The sequence below is a fragment of the Lathamus discolor genome, chromosome 18 (assembly GCF_037157495.1).
Source record: "Lathamus discolor isolate bLatDis1 chromosome 18, bLatDis1.hap1, whole genome shotgun sequence".
In the NCBI taxonomy this organism is placed as follows: domain Eukaryota; kingdom Metazoa; phylum Chordata; class Aves; order Psittaciformes; family Psittacidae; genus Lathamus; species Lathamus discolor.
In genome coordinates, this window is record NC_088901.1 from 5,814,225 (window position 1) to 5,841,762 (window position 27,538).

The 27,538-nt window shown below is 42.2% G+C and overlaps 1 protein-coding gene across 1 annotated transcript; it reads right to left on the reverse strand.

Moving 5' to 3' along the window:
* Window positions 1-524: 524 nt before the first annotated feature.
* On the reverse strand, window positions 525-27,409 carry MACO1 (macoilin 1). The gene is made up of 11 exons (XM_065697653.1): window positions 27,198-27,409; window positions 18,745-18,886; window positions 17,919-18,045; window positions 16,024-16,147; window positions 13,967-14,145; window positions 13,025-13,523; window positions 4,737-4,895; window positions 4,382-4,564; window positions 4,051-4,171; window positions 2,718-2,892; window positions 525-1,708 (listed from the first exon to the last, which is right to left on the reverse strand). Exons 1-11 carry the CDS (start codon window positions 27,275-27,277, stop codon window positions 1,506-1,508), a joined length of 1,992 nt encoding a protein of 663 aa, XP_065553725.1. The 5' UTR covers window positions 27,278-27,409; the 3' UTR covers window positions 525-1,505.
* Between the last annotated feature and the right edge of the window lie 129 nt (window positions 27,410-27,538).

Below are 27,538 nucleotides of genomic sequence, written 5' to 3' on the forward strand. Positions count from 1 at the left end.
GATGGAAAACCGATGGCATTTCTGAGCAACACCTTGATGGTGACAGTTACACAGGATGATTCCAAATGCAAACGGCAGCAACAAGCACACCTGGCTAATGCTAGGAGTTTTGTCCCGAGAGAATATCTCTGATTAAAATGATGCGACTTTAAAACTTCTGTTGATTTGCGTGTCCTACTCAGTGTTTTTTAATGAGGCCTCCATGCCTATTAACACCAAATGCTTTTCCTTTAGGAAATTTGTCCTCACAGAGTCCACTGCATGTTTGCAAAGCCCTATGTTGGGTTTGTAATGCTTGGAGTTTCCAATCCAATTTTGCTTCCCACCCCCACAATCCCCACCTTCTAAACCCTTCAGAAGCTGCCAGGGCAAACACCTTCTATAATGTAGAAGACAATTTGAACATAAATGTTTGTGCAATTTACAGGTTTCCTTCAAAACCCTTTGGCACAAGGGCTGAAAAATACTCAGCTCCACTTAAACTGTCAAACACGAGGTGACAGAGAGCGTAAATCAGAGTTGAATAAAATAAAAAACCCAGAACTGCAGCTTTTATTAGCCAGCTTTACAGTCTCTTGTATACAGTACATTGCACAGCTCCGCCTTCACAATAACGCTTCCTGTATGAATATTGTGCCTTCCATGATGCAGTATAATCAAGGCAACTTACAGAACACTGCTGAGTTTATATCAAAATAAACAGAAGATGTAACCTTGGTTTATAATGAACATCCAAATTACCATGTACAATTTGCAGTAGACTCTGTAATGAGCTTGATATATAAGCTAGATGACAGTGAAGGGGGAAAAAATAGTTTAAACTATCAAGTTTCCTCTTGAAATGTCTTTTCCCAAGGCACTGTGAACAAGACTGTTAGCAATTCTCAATGACTAAAAACACCAATGGGAATATAAATATTTCACACAACAACCACCGTCACATCATCAGCTATTCTCTTATTCTTTCCCTTAAACAACGCCCCTGAAATTTGTTTGGTCCTTTGAGGGGTAATCAAATTATCTTCTGCAACATCACATATTTGTATTCGATACATCTATAAATCAAAGCTTTGTTGGATTATTTAACCCTTTCACTGTAAAAACTAAAGGTTTTTTCCTCACTATTCCTGAACAAATCTGCAAATTCAACTTGATTATTAAAAAAAACCAAAAAGCAGAAAGGGTTCAAAATCAAGCAAAGCCCTGTGTTTTTCAAGAGGAAACCATGCAAGAGTACATAAAAAGGCAAAATTGGCTACTTGAAAACCAAGAATTGTTTTTAATGCATTGGCCAAGGAAAATAAATTGCAAAGTTCTGTGAGGTTTTCTAAAAATTTACAAGAAAAACCAATGGGCAGTTCTAGTCAATCCAGATGTTCTTTTATCCTGTTTTAAATGACAACAAATACAGTCTCACACAATACAACTTCATCTTGACTGCAAGAGACACTCCTGTGTGATGCCTTCAGCATGACAAAATTACTGGGCAAAAAGAAAATTGGCATTCATTTCTTCAAGGGCTGATAAACAGAGGCATTGGGGTCAAGTCCAGAAGGGCTGGTCTCCACAAATTTGGAAGAGTAATGTGGGGAAACCGGACTCAGAGTGCTGGTGGCTGCAGTGTATGTTATGCTGGGCATTACTGCCATGACTTCTGCAATCTTCTGTTTTAGGTCCTTGATTTCCTGATCTTTTTGAATTATTTGCCCTGAAAACAGCAAACAACATCACTTAGAACCCGCAGCGTGTTCTCACCCTCCACCAACTGTTCATTAAGAGCTGTTGAAGCAAAACACCCAGGAGATATTCACTGCCTAACACGGCAGCAGTAAAACACAACTTGTGTAACTCTTGCTTTGTGCTGAGGTGAATTACCTCTAGTTACCACATCACACAACTTGAAATAGCACTTCCATCAGATTTTGCACTGTTTGGATTCAGTGCTGCATCAAACAATTATTTCTACAGCTCAACTTTGCTCTTTTCCATTCACCTTTTACAAGCACCTCACAAGAGCAGTAGCATTTGCTTATGAGATGAGTTCTTCAACTAAACCCCCTTTGTGCACACTCACACCATCACTACAGCAATTAATAAAACAAACACCAATGAAATGAAACGATTTTCCTGCAGCCAAGCAAATTTCTGCAGGGAAATTAAACAGGAGTTAAATCAAAAGGTTATTTAATTTTATTTAATTTTGCTTCATTGGTTCCTGAACCTGTGCAGGAGTTATCGTTGGCTTCATGCTCCCTCTGGTGGCTGCGGCACCAGTGTCGATGCTCACCTCACCAGTGCCAAGTTTAAAACTGGCTGGGTTACTTTGCTCCCCCAACATTTAGGCTGTATTTACTTCAGGAGTAATAAAATATAATTAGTATTCAAGAAGAGGGGCTTAATAGATAGCAACTATTATTTGCAGTGCCACTCTTTAAAAGAAACTCTCCAGCTTTGCGGTAATGGCTTATAAGAATGTAGAAAATAATGATAAATTAAGTCAAACACCCATCTTGATGGCTTTTGTCTTCAGTTTAATGGCCTGGGCAATCAGGCCAGGTTCACATTCGAAGAGCCACAAAAGGCAAAACCCCACTGAAAACTGAAATGCTGAGTGGGGGCTGTAGCTCACCCCTAAATAAAGAGGTAGGATATTCTTCCTGCTCTATTGTCATGTTTTCAGTCAGTACTATGTATTGAGTTAAACTATCTTGCGTTACCTTGGGCAATCTCGAGCTGCCGTTTTGCATCTCCTAATGCAGAGAACAGATCCAGCTTGATCCTTGTCTCTGCGCTCAGGCTGTTCTCTAAGTGCTGTGTTTTATCCTGCATGGCTGAAAGTGCTGACATTAACACCTCTGTATCCTTCTCATTCTCCTTGTACTTTCGCAGTTCCTGGAGGAGTAATTAGGACAAATGTTATTCTCATTGATTTCACATGTGAGATATACCGAGAAGTCTTTCTCTTCCCCACAGCACACCACTGGGCCTGGTATTAATACTGCAAAATTAAAATGATGGTTAATTAAGGACACTGTAATATTACCTCCAGTAATTATACACGACCATCACAAGTGATTAAAGCCATATTGTACAACACATAAATACAGTGCAGTGAGCAAGTACCATTCACTCTGCCTCTCAGCCCTCTCTCATCTGTATCAAGAGCCTCCACGGAGGAGCCCTCCTCAGCCCTTCCAAGTGCCAGCCAAGCAGCCAGGCAGCCCTCAGCCAAGCTGTGGAATGTGACATCACTTCCCACAGCAAAATGGCCGCAATGGGGACTGATGCCTTGCTAAACAGTTTAAAGTGATACTAAAGAAGCACTTTAAGCTACTTCAGTTGGCTGATAAAAGGGATTTCTAGGGTTTCTTTACCTCAGAATACTTCCCACATTGAACCCAGCTGTGCTGCAACCCCAGAAATTTGGAAAAAGGAAAAGGAGGGAGCGAGGATTCTGCACACAAGAGTCAGGCACTGTGTGGCTGGGAAGTATGCATGAAAATTTTGACTAAGAAAAAAACAGTACCGCTTTAGGAACAGACAATTTAAAGGAATAAGGTCAGCTTCAGCTCCCACATCCAAGCTCTTAAACTTGAATGTGCAAGACAACACATCTGCTACAAGTCCAGCACAATGTACTTTCAACAGCCAAGCACTATCAGGAAAAACCAAAACATGTCTGGCCAGTGATTAAGACTGCATAAAGCAAGCAATCTTTCTTGGTAGCAGTGAAATTTAAAGTGAAACAGACCGGCAACAAGCTCCTCACATTAGATGAAAACTCTTGAGGGGATTTACATTCTCAGCCTACCCCGACCATTGGCTGGGGGGAAAAAAATCCTAATAATTTAAACAATGGAATGATGTGGAGCTGAGACAACCTCTCTCATACCCATCTTCTTGCAAACAAGCGTCTTGATGCAAGACATGCAAGACAGACATCTGAAGAACATAATTCTTGAAGGTGTTGATTGCTTCCATCAGTTTCCAAGGGCTGAAAGCACTCACTCCTTGTGATGCTGATCTAAGCCCCTGGTGCTTTCTCATTACCTGAACTTTCATTTCTAGTTCTCGTATCTGATCTTCTTTCAGCTTTATGTCAATTGTTAGCTTCTTGCACTCTGTCTCCAGCTCCCGGATACGGTTCCGTAAAGTTTCAGTACATTCTCCTCTGCAGAAAAAACATTGAGATGCTGAAGCAAGTCCTCCCACTGCCTTAACACAAGCAGACCTCTTAACACAGATCAAGCTTTCTAATAAAGAAATAAATACAGACTACTGTTTTACATAGAGAACAGTGAAAAATGCCATCCCAAATCCCCCCAAAGCACATCTCAGGGATATTCTGGAGCTGAGCTTGGTCTGTGGTAGAACAAAGTACCTTGTAGCAGCAGCAAATGCCACAGCACGTGCAGCAGTTGCTTCTTCCAACTTCTTTCTTTTCTTTTCTTCCATTAATTGTTTTTCTACAAAGGCTCGTGCCTCCTGCTCTGCCTTTAGTTTCTTCTCCAACTGGCTGATCATTTGTTTGTCTTTTTGTTTCATTTGTACAGCATTGTGTAATCTGGAAGGTAACAGGTATGGGATTTAACGGAGGATTTCACCTACTGAAAATAAATTGCTGTCAGTGGTCCCACATGAGCCTTGCTGGATTTGCCAGCAAATTTCGTAGAGACTTAACACAATACTTCCCCTGACTACAGCCAGCAGCACTAACTCAGTGTAGGAGCACCTACTTGTTCTGAAGCAGCTCATTTTCCTGGCGGAGCTGCCCGATCTCAGACCGAATCCCCCGCTCTGTGTTGGTCAGAGAACTGATCTGACTGCGCAGCTCCTGCTCGATCTGCCTGCTCGCCTGCAGGTCAGCCTTTAACTTCTTAATATCTTGTTCCAGCCTAAAACAGACAATTTGAAGAGACAATTTCAACTTTATTTCCCAATTACGCAAAGGTTCACGCACATTATATAAAAATCACAGAGTGAACATCGCACCATCTGCCAACCCCCCAGCCCTTCAGACTTAAAATAATCAACTCTCAGGAATTATGTTTATCCTTGCTAAATAATAATGTTTTATGTAACGTTACGTATATAGCTCTATTATAGTGATACACACGCTTCATATCCTCCCACAGGAATTTGTTTTGCACTGCCGAATCCTAGAACAAGAATTATGGAATTACATTTTCCCTCTAAGCCTGAAAGGCTGTAACCAAGGCCAGATGCACACCTGAACAAATTCTACTTTTCTCACCAAATCAGAGTTTCATTTGTGAGCTATAGCCGATCACGCTGCCGAATTCCCACCTAAACGTGGTTTGCTCCCTGAAGCACATGAAGTGCATGGTGAACAACCAGGATGTGTCAAGTCATCCACAGTTCAGGAGTCAGTAAATTTATTTTTAATTGTTTCTGAACAGGAGCCATCTGCTATACATTTAACTGTAGCTTTAGAAAGTTCTTCAAGACTCACGTGAGCTTATTACCAAACCTGGTTAAAATAAGCCCCAAGCTGCTGAAGAGAGGCACGCAGCTCCCCTCAAATATTTCCCCACAGTTTAAAGTATTCCCCAAATATATTTCAAAATGTGTTTCTTCTTGGAATAAAAGCACATCTCAGGTAAATAATCAACCTTTTTTAGGAGCACAGTCACCTACTTATTTAAAAGCAAATACGCCTCTCAGTCACTCTCACAATCTCATTTGTGCCAACAAATAGATTGTCATTGATTTCAAAGTTTCTAAATGTTCATAAAGAAAACAAAGATGTTTTTCCTTCCTAAAGTTCCATACAGAATTAGTGGCAGTTGAACATTAGGACTTCGGGAGAATTGTCACAAGAGCCCAAATGAACAGCCCTTACTGACATTCACTAGTGCAGGTGAACTGTTAGAGCTTTCTGTCCTCAGAATGAAAACACTTCACTCCTCTGGGCTTCAGGGCAGGAAAATCTTAACCTAAAATGCTACGGAGAGAGCTGTAACGATATGAGGTATAAGAACATCCTGTGTGAATTAACCAAGAGGTTAAATGTGGAATCATCAGACTTCTGGATATCCATAAAAGCATATCTGTAATAGGCTAAAACTGCACTGAAGAGGTCTACTGGGTAAATTAACAGCAAGAAACAGCCTATAAAGGTTCAGATCCCACTTTCTATAGCTGTACTAAGCTGTCTTTCTAGTTATACTTGAACTGCCCCACTGATAAAATGAATTTCTTTTAATATAGTAGAAATTGTGGTCAAATGTACTTTTAAATAGAAAAAACCCCACCCCACCGAACTTTTACTTAGAAGGCAAATAGTAACAGCACAAAGCAAATACACATTTCAGATGGAAGACCACAAATCATTTCAACACCTTGTGTTCTGTTGTAGGAGGAAAAGAATTTGCAAACCTAACCAAATATTCCTTCCAGCATGTAACCACAGCACACAAACTAAAAATGGAAAACCCATCAGCAGATGCCATTAGGCATGTATCCTCCTGGTGTTCAGTATGTTAAGTGATGGAGCTGGAGACTTGTCGGGCAATGATATAACAGTTCAATTTAATTTCCCAATAAACAGTAACTCAGTATTTTAGAAAGAGCAAACTTAGTAATTGAAGAGAGTAAGACACTGTAGGAAGCATTAAGCTGTTGTATGGCAACAGCTGACTGGTTTTAATATAGGCTTTCATAAATAGGTGAAAATATGGTTGGAAGGACAACATAAAGGAATGCACAGAAATCACACAGACACACTTTACATTGGCATTTATCCACAGATTGCAACATGCATGTCTATAACAAAGTGGTAACTGTGAAAGTAAAACAGCTGTAAATATCCTTTCCCCTATAACTATGTCAAAATGCTCAAATAAGATATACCAGGATTTATTTTGGGTATTTAGTATTCCAGGAAAAGAAGAACTGATCAGGTAAAGCTCAGATAAATCAAGAGGTGCTGGCACAGGACCAACTGAATTTGTGTTTCTGGCAACAAAGCATTGACATTAGTTCCAACTTCTGAAGCCATCTGGTTCATGGCATTCCTGCAGTTCCAGGAAGGGTTCTGCACCCACAGTGCTCATGGGGCTGGTCCAGCCTGTGCTGTAGAGAGCTGAACCCTGCAGGATCCAGAGAGCACACACAAACGTGAGCAGAGAGGATGCTGCTTGCCAAACAAGTGGAAATATGAGGCCACAACCTTCTTTTTTACTCAGCCTGGGTAAAAGTGTCCAACCAAAACTGTGTACATTAAATCTGTGAGAACTGGGATCAAGAAGTGTTACACACTCGTACATCATTCGAATCCTGCCTGAACACTGAACGAAAACCCCATGGATGTCCTTCTGCCTTTACTTTTCAAGCATGCTCCAAGCATCAAACGTTCACCTTTTTGCAGGTTTAAACTCAACAATAATTGCTCAAACCCTGGGTGCTTCCACCATTTATGCAAACCCAGCAGCCACATCACTAGAACGCATCCAGGCAGAGCAGGCACCAAGAGACAACGACTGCCCATGAGCAGCCGGCACTGCCCACCCACAACCTTAACTGAGTACATGCTGCAAAGGAGCTGCTGCTTCTCAGAAACTGCTAGCAGGTGTAAAGTGGGAGCTGTACACCCTGTGTGCCCATTAAAACACAAAGACTCTCCAATTTACCAGCCACTACAAACGAGCTCACGGTGGGCTCAGCAGTTCAAAAGTGGCAACTCCACTGGTTCAACTTACCCTAATCAATGGATTCTGGGCTTCCATGCACCCCAATTTTTCACAGCATCTTGCAGTCAATAGTCTTTATTCTGTTGTGAAACAATCTCTCCTATCAGTACAGATAACCTGACTTGAACAGAATAACAGATGTATCAATCAATCAGATGTATGATCAATCTATGTGAGTGATCAGCTACTGTAGTGCAACTCCAATGGGGCAGAAGAGAATTAACAAAGGAAACTCATCTCTTTCAAGTCAATGGCAGACAAAACCATTGGAAATATATCTGGCAAGGGGCTTGGTTAAAAATACATTTTAAAGTAAGATTTTACCAGATTTTAATTAATCCTTTTCATTATGCTGTAGTTTTCACTACAGCTTCAAATACCAAAGCAGCTGTTTTCTACAATTTAGAGAGCAAATAAATGCTTCTCACTATCATAATGGAAGGACCAAATGTTTCCTTACATCTTGTCTCCCAGACCTGCCACAATTAGCTAGAAACAAAATTTCATTAAGAAAACCAAGCCACATGAAGTTAATTCCCCCTCAAAACCGCATGTACTCCTTGCATCCTCCACTGTGTAATGATGTTCTTATCAGTCAAACATTTTCAGCCTGAACACGTCACCCTGTGGAACAGCAAGCCAAAGCTCTGCTCTGCAGAGAGAGGGGTCATCTATCATTTTCCCAGAAATAGAAGGAGATGAAGAACACCCCTTCTGCTACCTGCTTTCTAAATTGGAAGCACATCATCAAGGTAAAGCAATGCAACGCCATAAAGAAAGCTGTGCTGCTACAAGCACGAAACAGTGTGTGAGCTGCCCCTCCTGTAACAGTCTGCACCACTACTGCAATGATAAATGACCCAAGAAGACAGCATTTTTAAAATTATTACTATTCTTTCTACCATTTCATTTTCTGCTTAAGTCTCTTATTTCCAGGCTTATTGGGAAAGTTATTTACAAGCTGGGGGTGAAGCAAACCAGAGTTCTAGAAGATGCTTTATTGCTGCACAAACCACAAATCATTTTGACACAAAACTATTTTTCAGATGAGGGTTTAGCTGCAGATTATTACATTGTGCTGTTTACACAACCAAGGCCAATTTTTCTTAGCAGTTTGCCATTACTATAAATGCAGATTTACCCATTTTCTTTTCTTGGCAGTACCTCACATCATTCCTGATCTCGCTGATGAAGAGAATTCATCAGTAATCACCTCCAAGACTAAGTATTTTTCCAAATGCTTCAGGGAAATGGATGGATCAACTTAAAGACAACTCAATTCAGCTTAACGCTCCAAAGTATTGATGATTGGCGAATAACATACCTTGTTGCTTGGTTACTCATTCAGCTAACTCAATTCCATAATCACCTGGCAATTGTACACAAATTAAAACACAATTTATATAGAAATTAAAGTTTTTTAAGCCCCAGAAGGCCTCAGATGCTTTTCTAAGAGACCCATGTTCCTCCTTTGCTCTGTTCTGGCCCAGTCTCTTGGCATATGCATCCCCTGCAGTGAACCTAACTTCTTTAAGTAGCCAATGTGACCCCACAGCATTGAAGTTCTCCTGCTGTAACTAATAGGCTGTTACTAGCAGTTTCTCAGAGCACTTCTCATTACCAAAAAGACAGTAATCCACACAGAGAAAGCCAAGTTACTTTTCTCTTACACAGAAGTGATCTAAGCAGCTGGCACTGCAGAAGGTTTTTCTGTTTCTGAACAGTCCAAGCACTATGTTGACAGTGGCTTGAAAATGGTCTGCAAGAAGGATCATCGCCATGATTTCTAACTTACATTCCTAATTCTTTTTCTTCTGTGTTCTATGCTTCCCATCACTCCCATCATATCGCATGAAATGCTGACCCCCACAGCAGCTGACAGCAAAAAGCCTGGAACACTAATGCTATTTCAGGCAAGGGGGATAAGAAAGCAGCAGCGATTACTCTTAGGACATCAACAGTGCCACAAAAGATGGACAATTATTAGTACCAAATGGAGATAAATTTACATTAAAACCTTCAAGTCTGTCTCTGCAGGTAACATCAGGCTGTAGTAAAGCAAAGGAAATGTGGGTAGACCAGCTCTTGCTTTGCAGAGATTTTCCTTAGTCCAACTGCCAGAAGATGTCATTGTTATCTCCGAGAATAATTAGTACATGAGACAGGTTGTTTCCACACCTCGTGTGCCAGCAGGACCTCTCTGGATACAAACAGCTTTGCCAAGCTGCACTGCCAGGTTTTTGACTGTGGCTTTTTGTGCCTTTTTGGGTTTAAGAGTGCAAATAGCTAGAGGCAGGAAACACTGTGTAATATGCAACACACACAAAGTCTGCAGCGATTCCAGCTTGGACTTGTTCCATATATCAAACCCCTAAACCATGAACAAAACTTGCTGTGCCTCAGAAGTGACACTGAAACAGCAACAAGAAGTCAATCCGCACTGTACCTACTGACAAACAGCATGAAGTATTATGAGATACCAAGCTCATCCCTCTGCTAGATCCCAAAAGTATTCCTCTTGGCTCAGTTATCAGTGTTGGGAAATGAACAGCTCAGATCAGAGATTCAATTACTAAGTTCTTGACAAACCAACAGCAGATTTCAGCATCCACTGGGAAGTACACACTTACTTCAATTGTAGGAACAAACCCCCAAGAGGTTACTTTTAAGGCTGATCAGCAGGGACACATTCTCTTAAATCACTCTCCTCTATCAATTGAGATGACAGTAACACAAGATTCACTGAAACATCTAAAGACGGGGAGCAGCAACTTCGTCTCCTCTGCGCACTAACCATTTACCAGACAGAGCAAGAAGAAAACCTCGCTGTTTCAAATAAGAGTAATATTGTATATATAAAACATTAACTTAATCAGCAGTACCCTTTCAGATATAAAGTGTCACATCAAGTAGCTAAGAGAAAAAGTTTAGCAGCATGCAATACTGACTTGTTCCCAAATAACCCCTGTTAAGCTGAGTCCCCAGCAGTCCTAAGGCATACTTTACATTTAATAGGGGTTAGTCAGCCCAGGGAAGTCATTTGTGAACACAAAAGGAAAGCAGCTTGGTTTTGACATCCTGCTGTGAGTCTGCTGGACAAGAAGTTATAAAAAGCCTCTTTATTTGGAAGCTGAGCAGATCTGATCTGAAAGTCAGACACAAAGGCAGGACTCCACACAGCCCTTTTCAGGCTTCAGCACTGATGCAGACTAAAAGTTTAATAACAAGAATGAGTAATACTACTGGAAGTGGAAAAGATGATGAACAAATCACTCCTTACACTCCAGGGACAGGATAACTGACAAGCTTTAAAAAATAAACATGAATTTTTAAATTTAAGTGCATTCTACCCCATCCAATTTGTCAGGTAAGTTTATGCTTCCATTGTGTAGGAGTTACATACTCAATCTGAATAGAAACTGCATTTCAAGAATGATTTCAGTCATCTTGTTTGTAAGAAACTGAGCAGTAACACACAGGATGTTGGTGTTTTAAGTGCTCCTGGCTTGCCTGCACAGGGAAATCAATGTTCAATGAGCAGCTACAGGAATTACTAACACAACAGCCACATCACACCCACACATCACAGAGAAACACTTGACAAACAAAGACTGAAGTAGCTTAATTCTCCTTCCGGGCAGAGTAAGGCTACCTTGCACAAAGGCACGCTCAGAGTATGCTAATGTGTACTCTGTCCCTACCCAGTGAATTAGAGGAGTAAGAACCCTGTACGGGCACAGTCTAATTTACTGTATACCCACTTCTGCATTAGAAAACCTGCTTTGGACAATGACCATGACAACCTGGAGTAAGCTCACATCACAGCATATAAAAATTTCAATGTGTAATGTAAAACATAAGAGGTTTAAATCTCATTTCTTGTCATAGCTACATGGGACAAAAGCCTGAGTCTTCCAGGTCATTCTCTTTTCTCAGCACTTAGGAATTATGTTTTAAACTGCAGCAAAGCTGAATTGACCTGTTTTCTTCAGTGAGCAAGTAACATAAGGAGCACAGAGATGCCCATCTGAAACTGGCAACATACAAATACAGCAGTCCTCTACAGGCTTCTTTAGATGCAGCTTTGCTGAAGAGACAGCCATCTGTATCCCATTAACCTTAGCTGAATCCAATCCACAGATTAGATTGATTAGCTGGTTTCTCATTTTCTTCATACAAGCTCTCTCTAGACATTAGGTATCAATTAGCCTGGATATGTAACTGGCAGAGGTACACCAAGCAGTGACAGAGTGATTAGCAGAGGAGAAAAATAACATTTTCATCGAAGTAATTGTATTCACACAGCATAAATCCTCAGAGACAGACCAGAGTCAAAACTCCTATTACCAAAAGGAACCCACAGGGCCAACGAACCTGATCTGCCAGTTAAGTTGGCCAAAAAGGGTTTGAACACAAGAGTTCAGCACATGAGAAAAGGAGAAAGACAGACATAAGCCAGGAATGTTAAGAAAGTGCATATCTATGTAACAGCTTTGTTCTAGATGTATCTCTGTCCCCAGTCTGAACATTTCCTCCCTTTTTCTTACAAGTACTTGTTCTGCTAACATGACAGCACCGTATGTCTTCACTTATACTCTGCAAGTACTTAGCTGCATTTCACAAATACATTTTCACTGAAACTTCAGATAAGCACGTGTAAAGACGTGAGTTTTTCAATCTTTGTAGTTTACAAGGCAGCTAAATTAAATCCTTTGGACCTGTTCTTAAACCAGTAAGGCAGCAGATATGCAAGCAAGAATCTGAACTTAGAACTTTGAGGGCTTGCACAGTAGCTAATACTTTGCATCCTTACTTGTGAACTGAAGCTTAAAGCAAAAGCCCAACATTTTGGGCTTTTCAAGGGAAAAACAAAACAAAAAGATAAAACAACCTGTTCAGGCACCATCAAACCCCATTGAATTCCATAGAGATTTAAAGGTCACTCCATGGAAGGTTTGTGATGAACACATCCACTGAGCTCTGTAATGGTGATTCTCCACGTTTCTCTCATGCCTTCTATGAAGCAATTGTCAAGCTATTGATTGTGCCCCACAACGCCCCTGTGAGGTAAGCAAGCATTGTGTACAGAGGTAGAAAGGAAGCAATTTGCTCACGGCTGCATAGCAAACCAGAGGCAAAAATTAGGAACAGAACCCAAAAGGCCTAGTTCCTAGTTATCTTGTTCCATCACTAGACAATTTTGTTGTCTTCCCAGGATCATAAGATATATTTTCCTATGGAAAAAAAGCTCCGATGTACAGGAGAGAAGGAGGGTAAGACAGGCTGTTACACAATGTTCAGATCAAACTTACCTTACCAGTGCATCTGGTTTGCTTAGCTGGTTATTAGGAATACAGTTTTCCATTAAGTCCTTGTGTGTGCTTGGGCTCTTGCTGGCACACTTCTGCTTTTTCTCATTTTTAGCAGATGAGGAGGGGATGCTCCCATTCGTTGCACTGTGGCTGCGAGGTGAGGAGTTCACCACTCCACTGACGTTTTTGTAATTTTTGGATGAGGCAGTGCATGAGTCCTCTTTTAAGAGGTTTTCTGTACTTCCTACAAGATCATTATTTAATCTTTTACTATTGATATGGTTTTCCATATATTCAATTTCTTGTATTTTAGAGTCTACAGGTTGCAAAATATTGTTATTTATTCCAAGGTTGTGTTTCTTCGCATCCTTGTCCTTTTCTTTCCCTTTTTCTCTATATTCTAGCTCTGGCAACGTTGCAGATAATTTTTTGTTGGCTGGAATGCCTCCATTGTGCTGCAATAGTATCGAGGAATCCATATCAGATAATCCTTTGGCTGCTGCAATACCAAAACAAACAAAAAATATACTTAGTTCATTAAATCAATCAATATTGTGACAAAGAAAAATCATTAGCTACATATCAGTCTTTCTGCAGAAAGCAATCAGTATTAGGGTCTATCTAGAAAGGAAAATCAGAAGTCACATGATTAGACTTTTTTTTATCATTACTGGCAGGAAACAGTTAAGGACTGAATAATAGATACTTGTGCTTCATGAAGCACTGACTAGATTGATGCAGTTGCTAATGAAGAACTAAACAGAGGACATAATTCATTTCCACTGCCATACTAACCACTGCCAAAACCATTTAATTTCTGGCTCCTCTGTTTCCAAGTTCCCTGTATTTCCAGCAATACAATGTGGACTAACAAAGCTTTTCCTTAGCAGGTTTTTTAAATAGCAGATAAAGAGAACACATTAAGTAATAAGTATAACTTGCCTTCCTCTGCCTCCCTCTCTTGCCTTTGTAGCATCTGCTGTTCTGGGGGCAGAGCTTGCTGGAGAAGCTGCATGTAGAACTCATTCTCCTTCTGCACTTCTTTTTGTTTTCTTAAACGCATTTTGTAGCTGACGTAACTTTTAAAGCCAAAGCCCAAAGTCACAACAGGGTAGCCAATACTAGGAAAAAAGCAACGTTATCATTCCAAATGTAAGGATAATAGTAAATTAATAAATCATCATTAACAGTAATAAATTATATAGCTGAGAATACATCTAGATGACAACGTTGCACAGAAAATTATACATAAAATGTTTTTTGCTGTACAACAGTTAACAGTTTAAAAACGTAGGCACCTCTTTATTGAGATAAAATTACAGTTCATTGCAGACAACAATTAAGTGTAGCACAAATTAAAGGATTATGACAATGCAATGGCACTACTCAAAGACAGCTTTTAGACAAGCACCAGACTAAGAATCATGCATCTTCTAAGGAGATAACAGCCAAATACAGCTGAAGTTCCCAAGTTTCGTTCCTAAAGGGCAATGTAATATTTAAGACATTAAAGTGGGAGATGTGTTAGCAACATTCATCCAGAACAGTGGAAGGAGAAACCGACCCCTTGGCTGTGGGCAACAAAAGGCCTTCGGAAATTCCTGTTGACGGGATTGACCTTGAAGCTGCGAGTGGAAACATCTCATCCCTAAACTTGGTTCTTCCACTGATCTTACTGACAGATACAATATGAAAACTTCCCTTCCAGCCAGATTCTGCTCTTCTATTTGCTGACAGGGATGACAGAAGCATTACAGAACTTGGGAATTATTTCCCCATGTATCAGCTTCATCACGCAGGATTTGAGTATCACCTTGTGACAAGTGCACCAGCACGGAATGCCAACAAACCCTGCTGGAGTATTTATTAACACGGATACTCCATCAGTGAGCTAACATCCCTGAATCAAAATAAATTGATCTTTGACAAGTATTTTAACAAAACAGTGGCGTTGCATTTTAAACACTGAAGGTATCCTAGATCAGGGGAGAACTCAGATGCAGGTGACTATTAACCATCACAATCTTCTCATTCTTTGCTCAGTAATAGCAGCGCTGTGCAAATTGTATGTCTAAGTAAGCTGCCAGAATGCAAGAATCATTTGCATATGCATCTGACATTATCTCTGTCGAAGCTTCTTTTGTAATGCTGTGTAAAGCCAGCTGTAGCTACAGTGCTAAAACTCTGATGACAAGCTGAAATGTTTGCATCCAATTCAGCAGCAGAAAGACCTTTCTTCGCAGCTCCTAAAGTGCTTTTGTAGCCTATTACAGAACTTTATTAGTGTTTAAGGGACTTATTGCACAATGGAGACAATATAAATGGACAGATGTCTAATTTATTAGAGGCTGTATCACAGGGAACTGGACCAAATTACTCCAGGAAAAACAGGACACATTTTAAATGTAGCCCAATCAATGGATACTATACCAAAAACCTGTGGAATAAGAGTACATTTCCTCCAGATAGGGATATTTTGCAGCTGAGTCTTTTGCCTGAAGTCACTCTTATCACTTTCAAAGAAGTGATACAATAAGTAGCGGTTGTCTTATTTTCTGTCATGATTTTCAACCTGCAGCTTATTCACTTCCTCTTGTGAATTATGAAATCAGACACTCATGAGAGCCTGTCTTGTTGGAGGGGAAAAAGAGGAGTGCTTTGTTACAGAAAAAGAGGATTATTTTTTTGTAATGGTATACGTAAATTATCAGTGAAACTATTTTGCTACTTTTACTATCTATTCAGTATGTGAATACAAAATTTGTAACCTGATGCCAGGTAACACTAGGGACATCCATGCTACAAGTTCCCCGCAGCTCACAAGCACTGCATCTTCAGATAGGTTGCACTTGGTTATTGCTTAGCATGCATTTTTCATGGATTTAATGACAGATGTGTGAGGGGAGAACTGAACAGCCGAGCCATAAACCAATATAAGAAAGCCTTAAATATTAATTTCTCTCATAAAATAAAGCTAAGGAGAACAAGAAAACACTCACCAGTGTGCTGCAAATGGACGACAAAGGTCTACATGGAAATTTTTTAAATCTTTAAATCTAATGGCTGCTTCGATATAAACAAAAAGTATCCACAGTGATACTGTTGGCAAGCACACACCCCTCTCTATTGACAGAAGGAAGAGAGAAAAACACCTCAGTAATGTATTACAAGCAGCAAATCAAGTTATTTTTAAAACATTCCAAAAGTCAAGGGTAATTTTCAGACTTACAGGGGATTGTAAGAGGTTTTGTTCAGAATAAAGTATCAAGGATGTCTTTCTTTTGACCCAAATCTAAACTTTCATCTCCTTATCTTGCTTTATTACTTTTACAAGACATCAGTGAAAAATAACAGATGCACAGCTAATGAAATAGCTTGGCACAAAACCCTACCCAGAGAAAGAACACAAATGGAAGGAACTGCAGAAGATGAGGTAATGTTACAGCTTATGATCTTTGAGTCAGAAGTGGTAAGCTTGGACTACTTTCTCACTCCAAGTTAGGTATATCTTGGTAGCAGCAGTGAGCAAATCAGCTGAGAAAACAGGAGTGAGTAAGTACAATACTGGTTACTCCATATACGGATAATAGCCTGCGGCTCAAAACCCTACACGAGGGGGTTGTTCAAGATGCTCTATTGGTTTTTCTCTCCAGCACTACTGGAGAGAATGGAAAGTGGCAGCCAAGCAAGCAAAGGTCTTCAACATCCTGGCCACTGGAAAACACCACTTTTACTTGCAATATAGCCACTGTGAATCCCCACAAACCTATACCAGTTACATGACAACAGTTTCATAGAGCTAAAAAAAGGTCTTGATTACATACATACGTGTGACTTACATGAACATTGAAAGAGAAGAATCCCTAAGGTTGCAGTGAATTAAAATATTAAACAAGCTCAATAGCTACAGTTCAAACTGGCCCATCATGGTTCTCCTTCAGGGTTTTTTAGCATTAACCCTGAGAACAACATCAAATAGTGCTTTAACATGTGAATGCAATCCTAAAAATAGCTCCAGATTGTGTATGTACTTTAATTGGGCAGCACCTGGTTCCCAGAATCTTCCATTAGCTCCCACACTGTCATTACGATAAATTACTAACTTGTCAGAAAGATGACTGCTTTCACCAGCCAGCTGAGAAATGATGCTGCAAATTCTCGGGATCTGATGGCAAGTCTAGCATGAAATATTACAAAAGCCTCAAATCCCAACCACTTGGGTAGTGAGAAATTACCTCTAAAAACAGTTTTATTACTAAAATATTTTGACTGTGTGAAAGACAGGCACAGAACCCATGTCAAGTGTTAGCGCTCAGGCAAACTAAACCACCTCCCGCTGATGCCAGCTGCTGACCCAGAACCTAAGGATTTATTAAAACAAAGCCAAACAAGTAAGGATTAAAAAAAAAGGGCACTGGGGAAGAAAATTTCTCCATGCATGCACCAAACTGTTGGGGCAGACATCAGCCTTTTTGCTCAGAAACTGAATCCAGCTGACACAAAGATCTGACTAATACGAACTGAAACTATGGTAATACAAACTGAACGGCACACTAGTGGAAGATGGGAGGAACATAACTCTGTGCCACAAGCTTTTCCTGTATCTGTGCTCTGTGTTTGCTGAATTGCTGCAGAACTGTTTTGAAGTTAGGAAAATATTTGTTTTACTGCTCTGGAATTGCTGTTCATGCACCTTCAGTCCCACTGCTCGGGCGTTCCTGATTACTACAAGATACACCCAGATGTGTATCAAGTGCAACTGAGCATATTAATGAAAGAACACTTTTTAACATAACTGCATTAAAACAAATGTGGTAACGAACAGAAAAGGGTTTTTGCATGTTACTAAAAGCTGCAAGATACATATTCAAATCAATGAAGAATAGTGACCTACCTGTGTGCCAGACATACTGTACCCAAACATAGGTGCTGGCAGCAAAAAACAGCCATTGTATTGGTATGAAGAGCAGACATATTATATTTGATGTGAATGCTACACAAACAAAAAATACTGAAAAGGCCTAGAAGAAAGGAGGGGTGGGGGAAAGAAGAGTGCTTTGGTTTATTTCAGCAAATATTACCAGTTTATTAATGCTGACACCACAATGATTTCAACACAGAAACACTAATGCTGCTTCTAACCAGGGCAAAGAAATAGAGCAGTGCAGCCAATGCAAGCAGAAACTTGGCTGATTAAGAGAGAACAGGTACAACGTGAAAATTTGTGCTCATACACTCTCCCAACAAGACTCCAAACAGCTACATTTACTCCTTATTAATTTGCTTGAAGACTTTCATCTACACTGTTGATATAATATTATCATCACTGTATTCTGCTTCTGGAAAAAAAACCAACCCAACCAACCAGCACGGTCATTTACTCTCTGAAAGTGCAGGAAAGACCTAAACAGTTAAGGGCTTCTGTTTTATTTTGAAGAAAACCCTGTTAGGGATCTAAACCAACTCACTAACCTCAGGAATTCAAACAATATTTTCCTATGGTGAACATTTGCTAGCTACATATTTCACCTCCACTTGCAGGCAGTCAGACAAAGCAGGTAGTCAGAGAGGAGACGCTTGAGCCCAGGGCACTAAAGTCACCTGAAAATTCCTCCTTTTGTGAAGAGCTTCATCAGTGTCATGAAGCCAGTTGTCTAACATGGAATATGCCCTGAACCTGTGCAGGATTTCCCTACAGAGGGAATGTGTGTTATACTTACCAAACCCTGGTATCTGAAGGAATCGTAAACACTCCTGATGAAGAGCCAGAATGGCCACAGATACTCAAATCTAAACTCCAGGACAAAATCTGCCAACAGTACCAGGGCCCACACTACCAGGAACTTCAGATACAGGAAAGTACTGAGGGGGGAGAAAGAAAAAAAGGTAATTTCAGGTGAGTATTTGCAATAGAGAGACCTAGTTCAAGAATAAAAATTATAGACAACTATAACAGACAGGAAAACTTCATCCAAAGTAATTTACAACACAGTAGGTTTATTATTATTCTATTAAAACCAGGCCTGGTCTAATGAAGCTAATTCTATTCAACTGCATTTGTGTTAAAGTAGCAAAGCAACAGAGAGAGCTCACTGCCCTTGCAGACATGCAGGATCACCTCCCTCAGCTCTGCAGGGCAGTTTTACACAGGCACAGGTATGACTTCACAGCTGAAGTGCTCTTCCACTTTGCACTCTTGTACTGGGAGCTCGGAAATGTCTGTGCTCCTGCTCCTCAGACTGCAGATATTAACTCATTTTCCACATTTAACATAGAAACTGCAAGACCAATAAATTGAGATATATTCCAGGCCTATAACTATAGCAATTAGGAAGACTGGCTTGATTCTGAGTTGTCAGTGTTATGTTTGAAAACATCCATATTAAAGTAAATATAAAATAAAACCGCAACAGAAAAATGGAGACACAGGAGACCAGACAGTCTAACTTCTATTTTTTACTTATTTCAAAGCACGTTTCCCTTATTCTTAGTCCCACATTTTGAACCATTCATGATCCTTCAAAATATTATCTCAAAATATTTTGAGACTGTATCTAACACAGGAGCACTTAAGGAATCAGCCTGATCCATTCTGCTGATAAGGAGGAAGCTTCCTCAAATCCCAGCATCCACAGATGTAGTACGTTACTCCAGCTCCCCAGAATGCAACTACTTTGTCGCACTTTGTTGGGCTATCGCAAAGGTGGGGTTTCTCAAACATATCTTTTAAATCAAGCACAGCTTTTCCTTTTAGCTGCTTCTGTTTCCTCCTCTATCACATGCCAACAGCATCAGTAGAACTTTGCGCTGGCTGTCTACTGGTCAGCTGCCAGGAGTTTGCACAGTGCCAGGTAGAGTCGAGTTTCTGCACTGTTCATGAACCTGAAAGCTCTTCAGAGAGGACACAAAACAAAAACCTTCTATCAACAGTGTCAGGTACCAGTGGAGGCTTGGAGGCAACGGAACTACTCCTGCAATTATCACTCACGCTGTCAAAGGTCAGCTTCCAAACCACACAACTGGGAGAGAGCTTTGATTTCTTGCGAGCAAAGATTGACTGTGTGCGCCTGAAAGCGTCCCTCATTGACTGGCCTGGCCGTGCTGCCTCCCCAGGGGAAGAGTTCTTGCCTGGCTTTGCTGCTGACCGCATGCTATCAGGCTCCCCCCCAAAAGTCCAATGCCAGGCTTTGCACTGTGAAAGGAGCTGCTCCCATGGAACTACTCACACGTACTCACATGAGTTCATGCTTTAAATGTACTCACACAAGTTCATGCTTTTAAATCAGGACAAACTAAGAGAAAACTTCATAGAAAATACATTTTGAAGACTCTGACAAATAAGCAAATATTCCATATGGGAATATGTTCAGCCTCAGACTCCCCCAACTCACCTGGCTGAACGTTCTGAATCTAGATTTTAACATAATGGGACTGGGGGGGGAAGATCCTGGTTTTTTCAGTTTTTACAGAACCATCCCAGCCACTCAGTCAAAACATCCTCTTTGAGGAGAGCAAAACTACAGTACAAGTATTAAAAGAAACTAAACGCAACCCACAACAAAACCCAAACCAACCCCACCAAAACACCTTAAATGGTCACATTTGTCCTGGTAGATTATGCTTGCATACACTGCTGGTCTCTATTTATGTAAAGATTAGATCTGCAGCAGAAATCTGTCAAAAGCAGCCACATTCAGGGAATACTCAGGCACAAAAGGTGACTGACACGTGCAGACATAGCCACCACTGTGCTCGGCTTGACCACACTGTCAATCCTACACGTGCAGCTCTTCAGGTCTGAGAAAAACACACAGAGGCACCACAACCAGGTAGTCCTGATGCTGCCTGTTTGGCTGGAAAAGCAGTTGTGTTGTGCAGGCACTTCTTCCTGGGCTAAGCTTACGGTTATTGTTGATTTTTCTGCCACTGAAACCTATAAAGAGACTACATTTTCCCCAGCAAATTAGGCTGTCGGAACTAACACTTTTCAACTGTTAAGTGCCACTCCAAGTTAAAGCATTTGCTGAATCAGAGTTCCGCGATACAGTCATTACAGTGACTTCTAATATTAAACTCGCATCAATCCAAAGGCCATGGTGATATTTACCACCTTTTAAAGTGGAGTTGTTACAGTACAACAATAGTAATAAGGTTTTTCCAAGAATATTAAACAGCCTATTCCTCAGTCACCTGAAGAACTCAAAAGCAATGAAGGATTTAATAAGCACAAGACTAAGACAAAAGAAAGTTATTTCTTTTATAAGACTTCTTCCACTTAGGTTGGCCTCAGCAACAACGTTCACTGTTGTGTAATATATTCTACATGTACGTTCAGCTGCTGAGTGCACATGCACTCAGAGAAAGCATCAGGAGGGTACTATACCCCATCAATGGCTTTTTCACATCAGGACCTGCCGCCCCTCAGTTAAAGCCTGCAGGGCTGCAGAGCAGAGCTGCACACTCAGCCCAGCTTTAGAAAGTGATACTGGTAGCAGCCTCCAGACATCAGCTCCCTCCTCGAAACGGGCAGGGTTTACATTGTGCTGGCACAGTCACACACAGAGCTCTGCTGGTGCCGCACACTGCAGCCTGCAGTTGGCAGCGAGGCTATGTAGTAGGCAGAAACACAGATCTCTGCTTACCCTTCTTGCACAGAGGTGTGCTGCACACCGGGGTTTGCTGCTCCTGCCCAGCACACAGTTCATCAGTTACCTTGCAAGTGCTTAGTGAACAGACTGCTTTGTAGTGAACACCTAAAGTAGCCATAGCTGAGAAACCTCCAGTGAGAGCTACACCCTGAGCAGGGTGAGGACATCTCTGGACAGGCTCATCACTCCTCTGTGGTTTGTTCCATACGACACACACCATTCAGATCACACCACATGAATGAAATGACTAACAGAATTGAGCAGTAGCCCTCCTCCCTCCCTCTTCTTTGTACTAGCCCTTTTACTTCATTATTGCTCCTCAATCTATTAATCCCTTCCAGATTTCCTCCTCCCCTTCAGTGTATCTCTACTGCTACCTGCTCCCCACACACTCCTCTGGAATCCAGCACCAGCCATCTGGGTGCCCATGAACCTCTGACAGACATTGATCTTTCTGGGCACATCCGCCCAGTTCTCCAATTTTGATAGCTGCTGTGCCAGTATCCTCACTTAAAGATAATATTCAGCAGGCAAAGTGCTCTCTAACCTCTGGAACCCTTGTATTAGAAAGGCTCAAACATATTCCATGATGCCAATTAGAATTCCGAGTTTGTTCTCATTACAGTAAGTACCTAGAATCTGGGTTATCTAATGTTCTGACAGATGTCAGAAAACTCTGACTTCAGTGAGCTGACAGGTTTAAGAAGGACAGGGCCTTCCCTATGCAACTGGCACACGGCATCTACTCTCATGGGGTACTAGAAGATGAGGGGAAGGATGGCCACATTCACTTGAGCAGGGCACTGCACAGGGAGGAGCAGTGACCACAGCGCTGGAAATCCTGTGAAACCTCAATGTATTCCTAATGCAGACTGAATAGAAACATTTATTCCTAACCCCACGTGGCTGTGCTACCCCTTTGAATTTGCAAACATATCATTTTCCTCCATATTCTCCCCCCGCTTCAAGTGCCAGATGCCATTTCCTTCCCCCCCTACCCCTTGTTCTTTGTTACTGTTCTTTGTTCTCTTTTTCCTGCCCCACAGAAACAGACCTTGTGCTTGCTACAAGGTAAAAATAGTTTTAAAAATCACTAGGAAAAAACCCCAACCAATTATGAACCCAAATCCTATCTGGTAGCAAATTAAGCTTCTATTCTATGCCTCTGTTATCAGCAAGTCCCTAAGGCTGGAAAGTGAATCTTGGCAGAACTGATGGCATGTTTCATTGTGCAGCCTGGCTCACACAAGACAATGGAGCGGAAGGATCCTGAGGCTGGCAGGGCACCAAACACAGAAAGGTGAACTTTAACATGCCACGGAATTACCAAACAGTCACCACGTCTAGGTTATCCACCCAATGCCAGAGAGAACACTGGGGATGTTCACTGGAGACTTTCAAGCAAAAAAGCTTTGTATATGTAAACATACACACACACATATATATATATGCAAGATTATTACTAGTAGGGAAGAAAAGTGGTACAGAATGAGCACAGCAAATATGCACAAGAGAAACCATGGTTGCTGGAACGTGGTATGCACACTGGAAATCACTGTGTGAAATTTGAAATGTAAAGAATCCCAGGAAGCCTCCCTGACTACTGATTCAATGTCTTGATATGGCGAAGAACACAGTAATCACTGAAGTATGGAAATGTAAGTAAAGGAAGACAAAATAGAAAATTCTTACAGTAATTCTGGAAGCAAGTGCAATAGAGACTGCTGAACCACAGGCAGCTAAGCAGCAATCAGTATTGTAGTACTGAAACAAGAGCATTGTGAGCCCACTGTGGTAACTCAGCTGAAAACACTCCAGAACAAGTAAAATAAAGCGAAAGGAACTGCAGCGTGCAGGGAATGAAAGTCACTGGCAGAGGGAAGCAATATTACACGTGCCGTTTGGGTTGACATAGTAGAACACATTTAAATGTAAGCTAAATTAGATATGAGACCTGAATTTATGTAATAAAAAAATATCACTGCTGGTTTGTTACAGACCTCCAGGGCAGGTTGAGAAGAAAATGTTTTTCCCCATATAGGAAGCTTATAAAAAGTGTCAGAATGGATCAGTAGGAAGGATCCTTATGGATTTGGGGGCTTTATTGTTTTTAAGAAAAAGCCTAAAAAAAGGCCACATTCCTGGAGTTAGTAATGAACTGGTTTTCCTTACAGTTTATTTGGCTGTCAGCAGAGTCCAGAATCAAGTCCTTGGAAATGAGCCATATCAGAGGGTAGGGGACACAAAGAACTACAGGATCCCTCAGCAAAGGGAACGCCGCCCAGCACGAGATGCCCAGGGGCACCCGCTGCCTTCATGCCAGCAGCAGGTACCTCAGTAACCACAGCCACATCCTCCCACTTGGCTGCCAGCCCAGGTGAGGCCTGGGATAAAGGGCAATACATATATAGCTCTAAAAAAAAATAAATCCTAATTCTAAAGGAACATGCAGTATTTAAGGAGTTTTGTCAAGAAATCCAGGATACACAGCAGAAGACAGCGGATGTGGCACCATAAACTAAGCCACTAACACGTGGAGTTCATCTTGAAACTGAACTAGCTACACAGTTGGTACCAAGTGCCAACAGGACTCAGTAAAGCCCAAACAAGCAGTAGCAGCAAAGCTGAAGGGTTTTAAATAATGAAGGATGAGGACTGGGAAGACTTAGAAACAAGCACCAACAAGTAAACTTTAATTGCCCAACTGCTGACAAGCTGCAATGAATATTTTCATTAAGTTTTTAATGCATGCAGTGTCAAAGGTAGATAGATGTTCATCACTCAAGCATCGGAAAACAATGGCAACTTATAGCTTAAAACCTGAAAAGGCAAAAAGGTTGTGAACACACTGTGGAAATAACAAGAGATCTCAATTCCTACCCCCAGTTTGTTGGGTTTGGAACTCGACTGAAAGCACAGATATGTTTTAATTATAGTAACGTTCTTTCCACAGATACTGCAATACTTTTAAATAGCACAAGTCCTTACCATGCTTGCACATAATGTTAGACTGGGGTTTGTTGGGTTTTTCAGGGTAGAGGTGGCAACATTCACTTGAAATGGTGCTACTACACCACAGGCAGTCAGGGCCTTGGCAGCAGAACACAGGAGCAAAGCCCCAAGGAGGTGTAGATGGGGAGTAAAACTAAACCGGAAGGGAAGGGAAGGCAGAAAGCAGAAGGAAGGAAAACCAGCAGCATGGGAAAAGCAGTCTAAAGGAGCATAAGACAGTGAGGCTGCTGTTGAAAATCTGGTGGGGAAGATTGGTCAGGAATAACTTTGAAAGTGTTTCTGAAGGGCTGAGACCAAACAGCTCTTTTGATTTTGGAAGTGAATGTTGGGGAAAAGGCTTTAAAGACCTACAGCTGTAACATTTCAGTTAGGAAAGGCTGTGAACCCTTAGATCAACTTGTTAGAAATGATACTCCAGAAGATGGCAAAACCACTTATTCAGGGAGATGGAATATTCACGTATTTCAGTGCAAGCCTGGATATTACATTTCTAACTCTGTTCTGTGACTAGAAGCTCTTTCCTATTGCTTCTTACACTCTGCTTTATTTACACACGTAGCAAACCTGCCACCAGAGCTTTACCGCAGGCCAATGCCTTCATTGCTTCACCTGCTCCCAAGCTCTTCAGCTTTGCAGCTCTCAACTGCACTCCCATGTGTCTGTTACAGCTCTGCACTGAAAGTCTGGGGAGGGAGCAAGGATGCTAACATCTGCCTTAAAAAGCAAACAGAAATCCCACCAGACTTAAGTATCTCAATCATGCTGTTTGTTCAAGCCCAGCTGCTCGGTTGTAACACTATGATGCTACCTACTGATTGTTCTGTTTACTGGGTTTGTGTAAGCTGATGGTGACAATTAGGATAAGTTGAGTAAATAACTACAGCAATTACAAAACTTTAGAAATCTAGAGTTATACCAGAAGCTACCTGTTGTAACCTCCTTGAATTATGAGGGGCAAAGAGGAAAAAAGTAATAAAGCCCAAAACTAAAAAAGGAGAGCAAAAGAAACAAGGGAAAGAGTCACAATCCATGTAAACCCATGAAAAAGCACTTCTCTCTGCTCATACTTCCAAAGAGGAAAGCCTTCCACTAGCTTCTCTTTTCTTTCTGGGGGACAATACTTTGAGGTCACTGACTACTTCTGCTGATCCAAATGCCACGTGAAACAAAGGCTAAAATCCTGTTTCTGAACTAAGCATTCCAGAAGTTAGCACAAGCAGCCAGACGTGTCTCTAGGCTGTTCACAGACCTACAACAGCTCTCCACACTGATCACCTGGTGTCCTGCTCATCTTTTCCTGGTTTTCCCTCCTCTTTTCCCACCCTTCCAACCAGTCACCTCAAAGGTAACTGGGAGCACAGGATTTTGAATGACTTTGGAAAACTAAGTAATTATAAAAGGAATTGCTTATATTTTAATAATTTTCCCAAGTTTACTCATCTCAAAGATTAACTTCTAAGCAATGCTTGCTTTTGGTTTGACATTCCAAGCACCCTTTTCTCAAAACCCAGGAGTCTAAAGTAACAGCACACTCTCTACTCTACTCTCACGTGGAGATTCACTACAAGTAGCATAAGCAGTATATTGTGACAGGTTTGTTACAGCCAGAGCCCACTATCATCCATTTCCATATGCAAATCTGCATTATATGAGTTTGCTCAAGTTTCCAGCCACTGCATATATAAACGAGGAACAGAAATGGGACATTACAGTGTAACTTTGGAAAGCCTCTACTAAACCAACCTCCTCGTCATTCAGAAATACACAATTACTCCATTTCATGTAAAACTTGGCATACTCAAGAAGCAAAGCTCTAAAACACTCTTTGAATACACTCACAACAAGTAAACGCTTCAGAATCGCTGTTTCAGTGCATTCTGCATGTAAACACCCTGGAAAGCATGCCCTTATTCCAAACCATTCATGGCCAAGAACGCGGACCTCGTTTTACTACAGTTTGCCTCCTCGTTCCGTAGGTTAGAGGCGACTCAGACACCGGCTGCGTTTCCATCCCCCGTGCTGCAGGATCCCCCACACCAGACCCTGCTCGCGTCCCTCGCTCTCACGGCGGAGACCACAGCACAGGGACCGCGGCCACCACGTGAGGACGGAGCTTCCCGACCCGAGCAGCAGCGCCTCTAAGAGCACACGGGGCACGGCAGGGGGATGTGAAGGCTCCCACCAGCTTCAGGCCGCTCCCTCCGGCCGCGCCGGCAGGACCTTGGCCAGCAGCTTCCCCCCCCCTCCTTTCCCCAGCCCCGGCCGAGTGCGGCGCTGGCTGGGGGGCGGCGGGGGCCGGCGCGGGCAGGCCGCGGGGCGGGGCAAAGCCGGGGAGCGAGGCGGGGGGGGGGGACGGGACCGGGGCGCCATGGCGCGCGTGGCCCCGCTGACAGGGCCGGGGGGCGGGGCGCCGCTGAGGGGACGGGGGCGCGAGGGGACCGGGGCGGCGCGTCCTTCCTCCCCCCCGCCCGTCCTCTCCTCCCCTCCCCTCCCGCCGCCGGCCCGCTCGGTACCTGCCGTAGATGCCCTCGGTGATGCGGTTCCGCTTGAGCGGCCGCCGCAGCTTGCTGCAGTCCGCGCTCCGCCGCTTCATCCTCCCGGCCGCCTGCGGCCCGGCCCGGCCGGCCCCGCCGCGCGCCCCGGCCCCGCGCTGCCCGGTCACGGCAGCACCATCCGCCCCCGCGGGGGTCCCTCGCGCGGCCGCCTCTCCGGTTTTCCCTCTTTTTCCCCCCTTTTTTCCCCCGCGAAACAAAGAAATAACAATAATTCCTGGTCCGACCCTCCCCGCCGCGTCCCCCGCGCAGCCGCCGCGACAGCGCCCCGCCCGCCCCACCGCGGGCCAATCCGGCGCTTC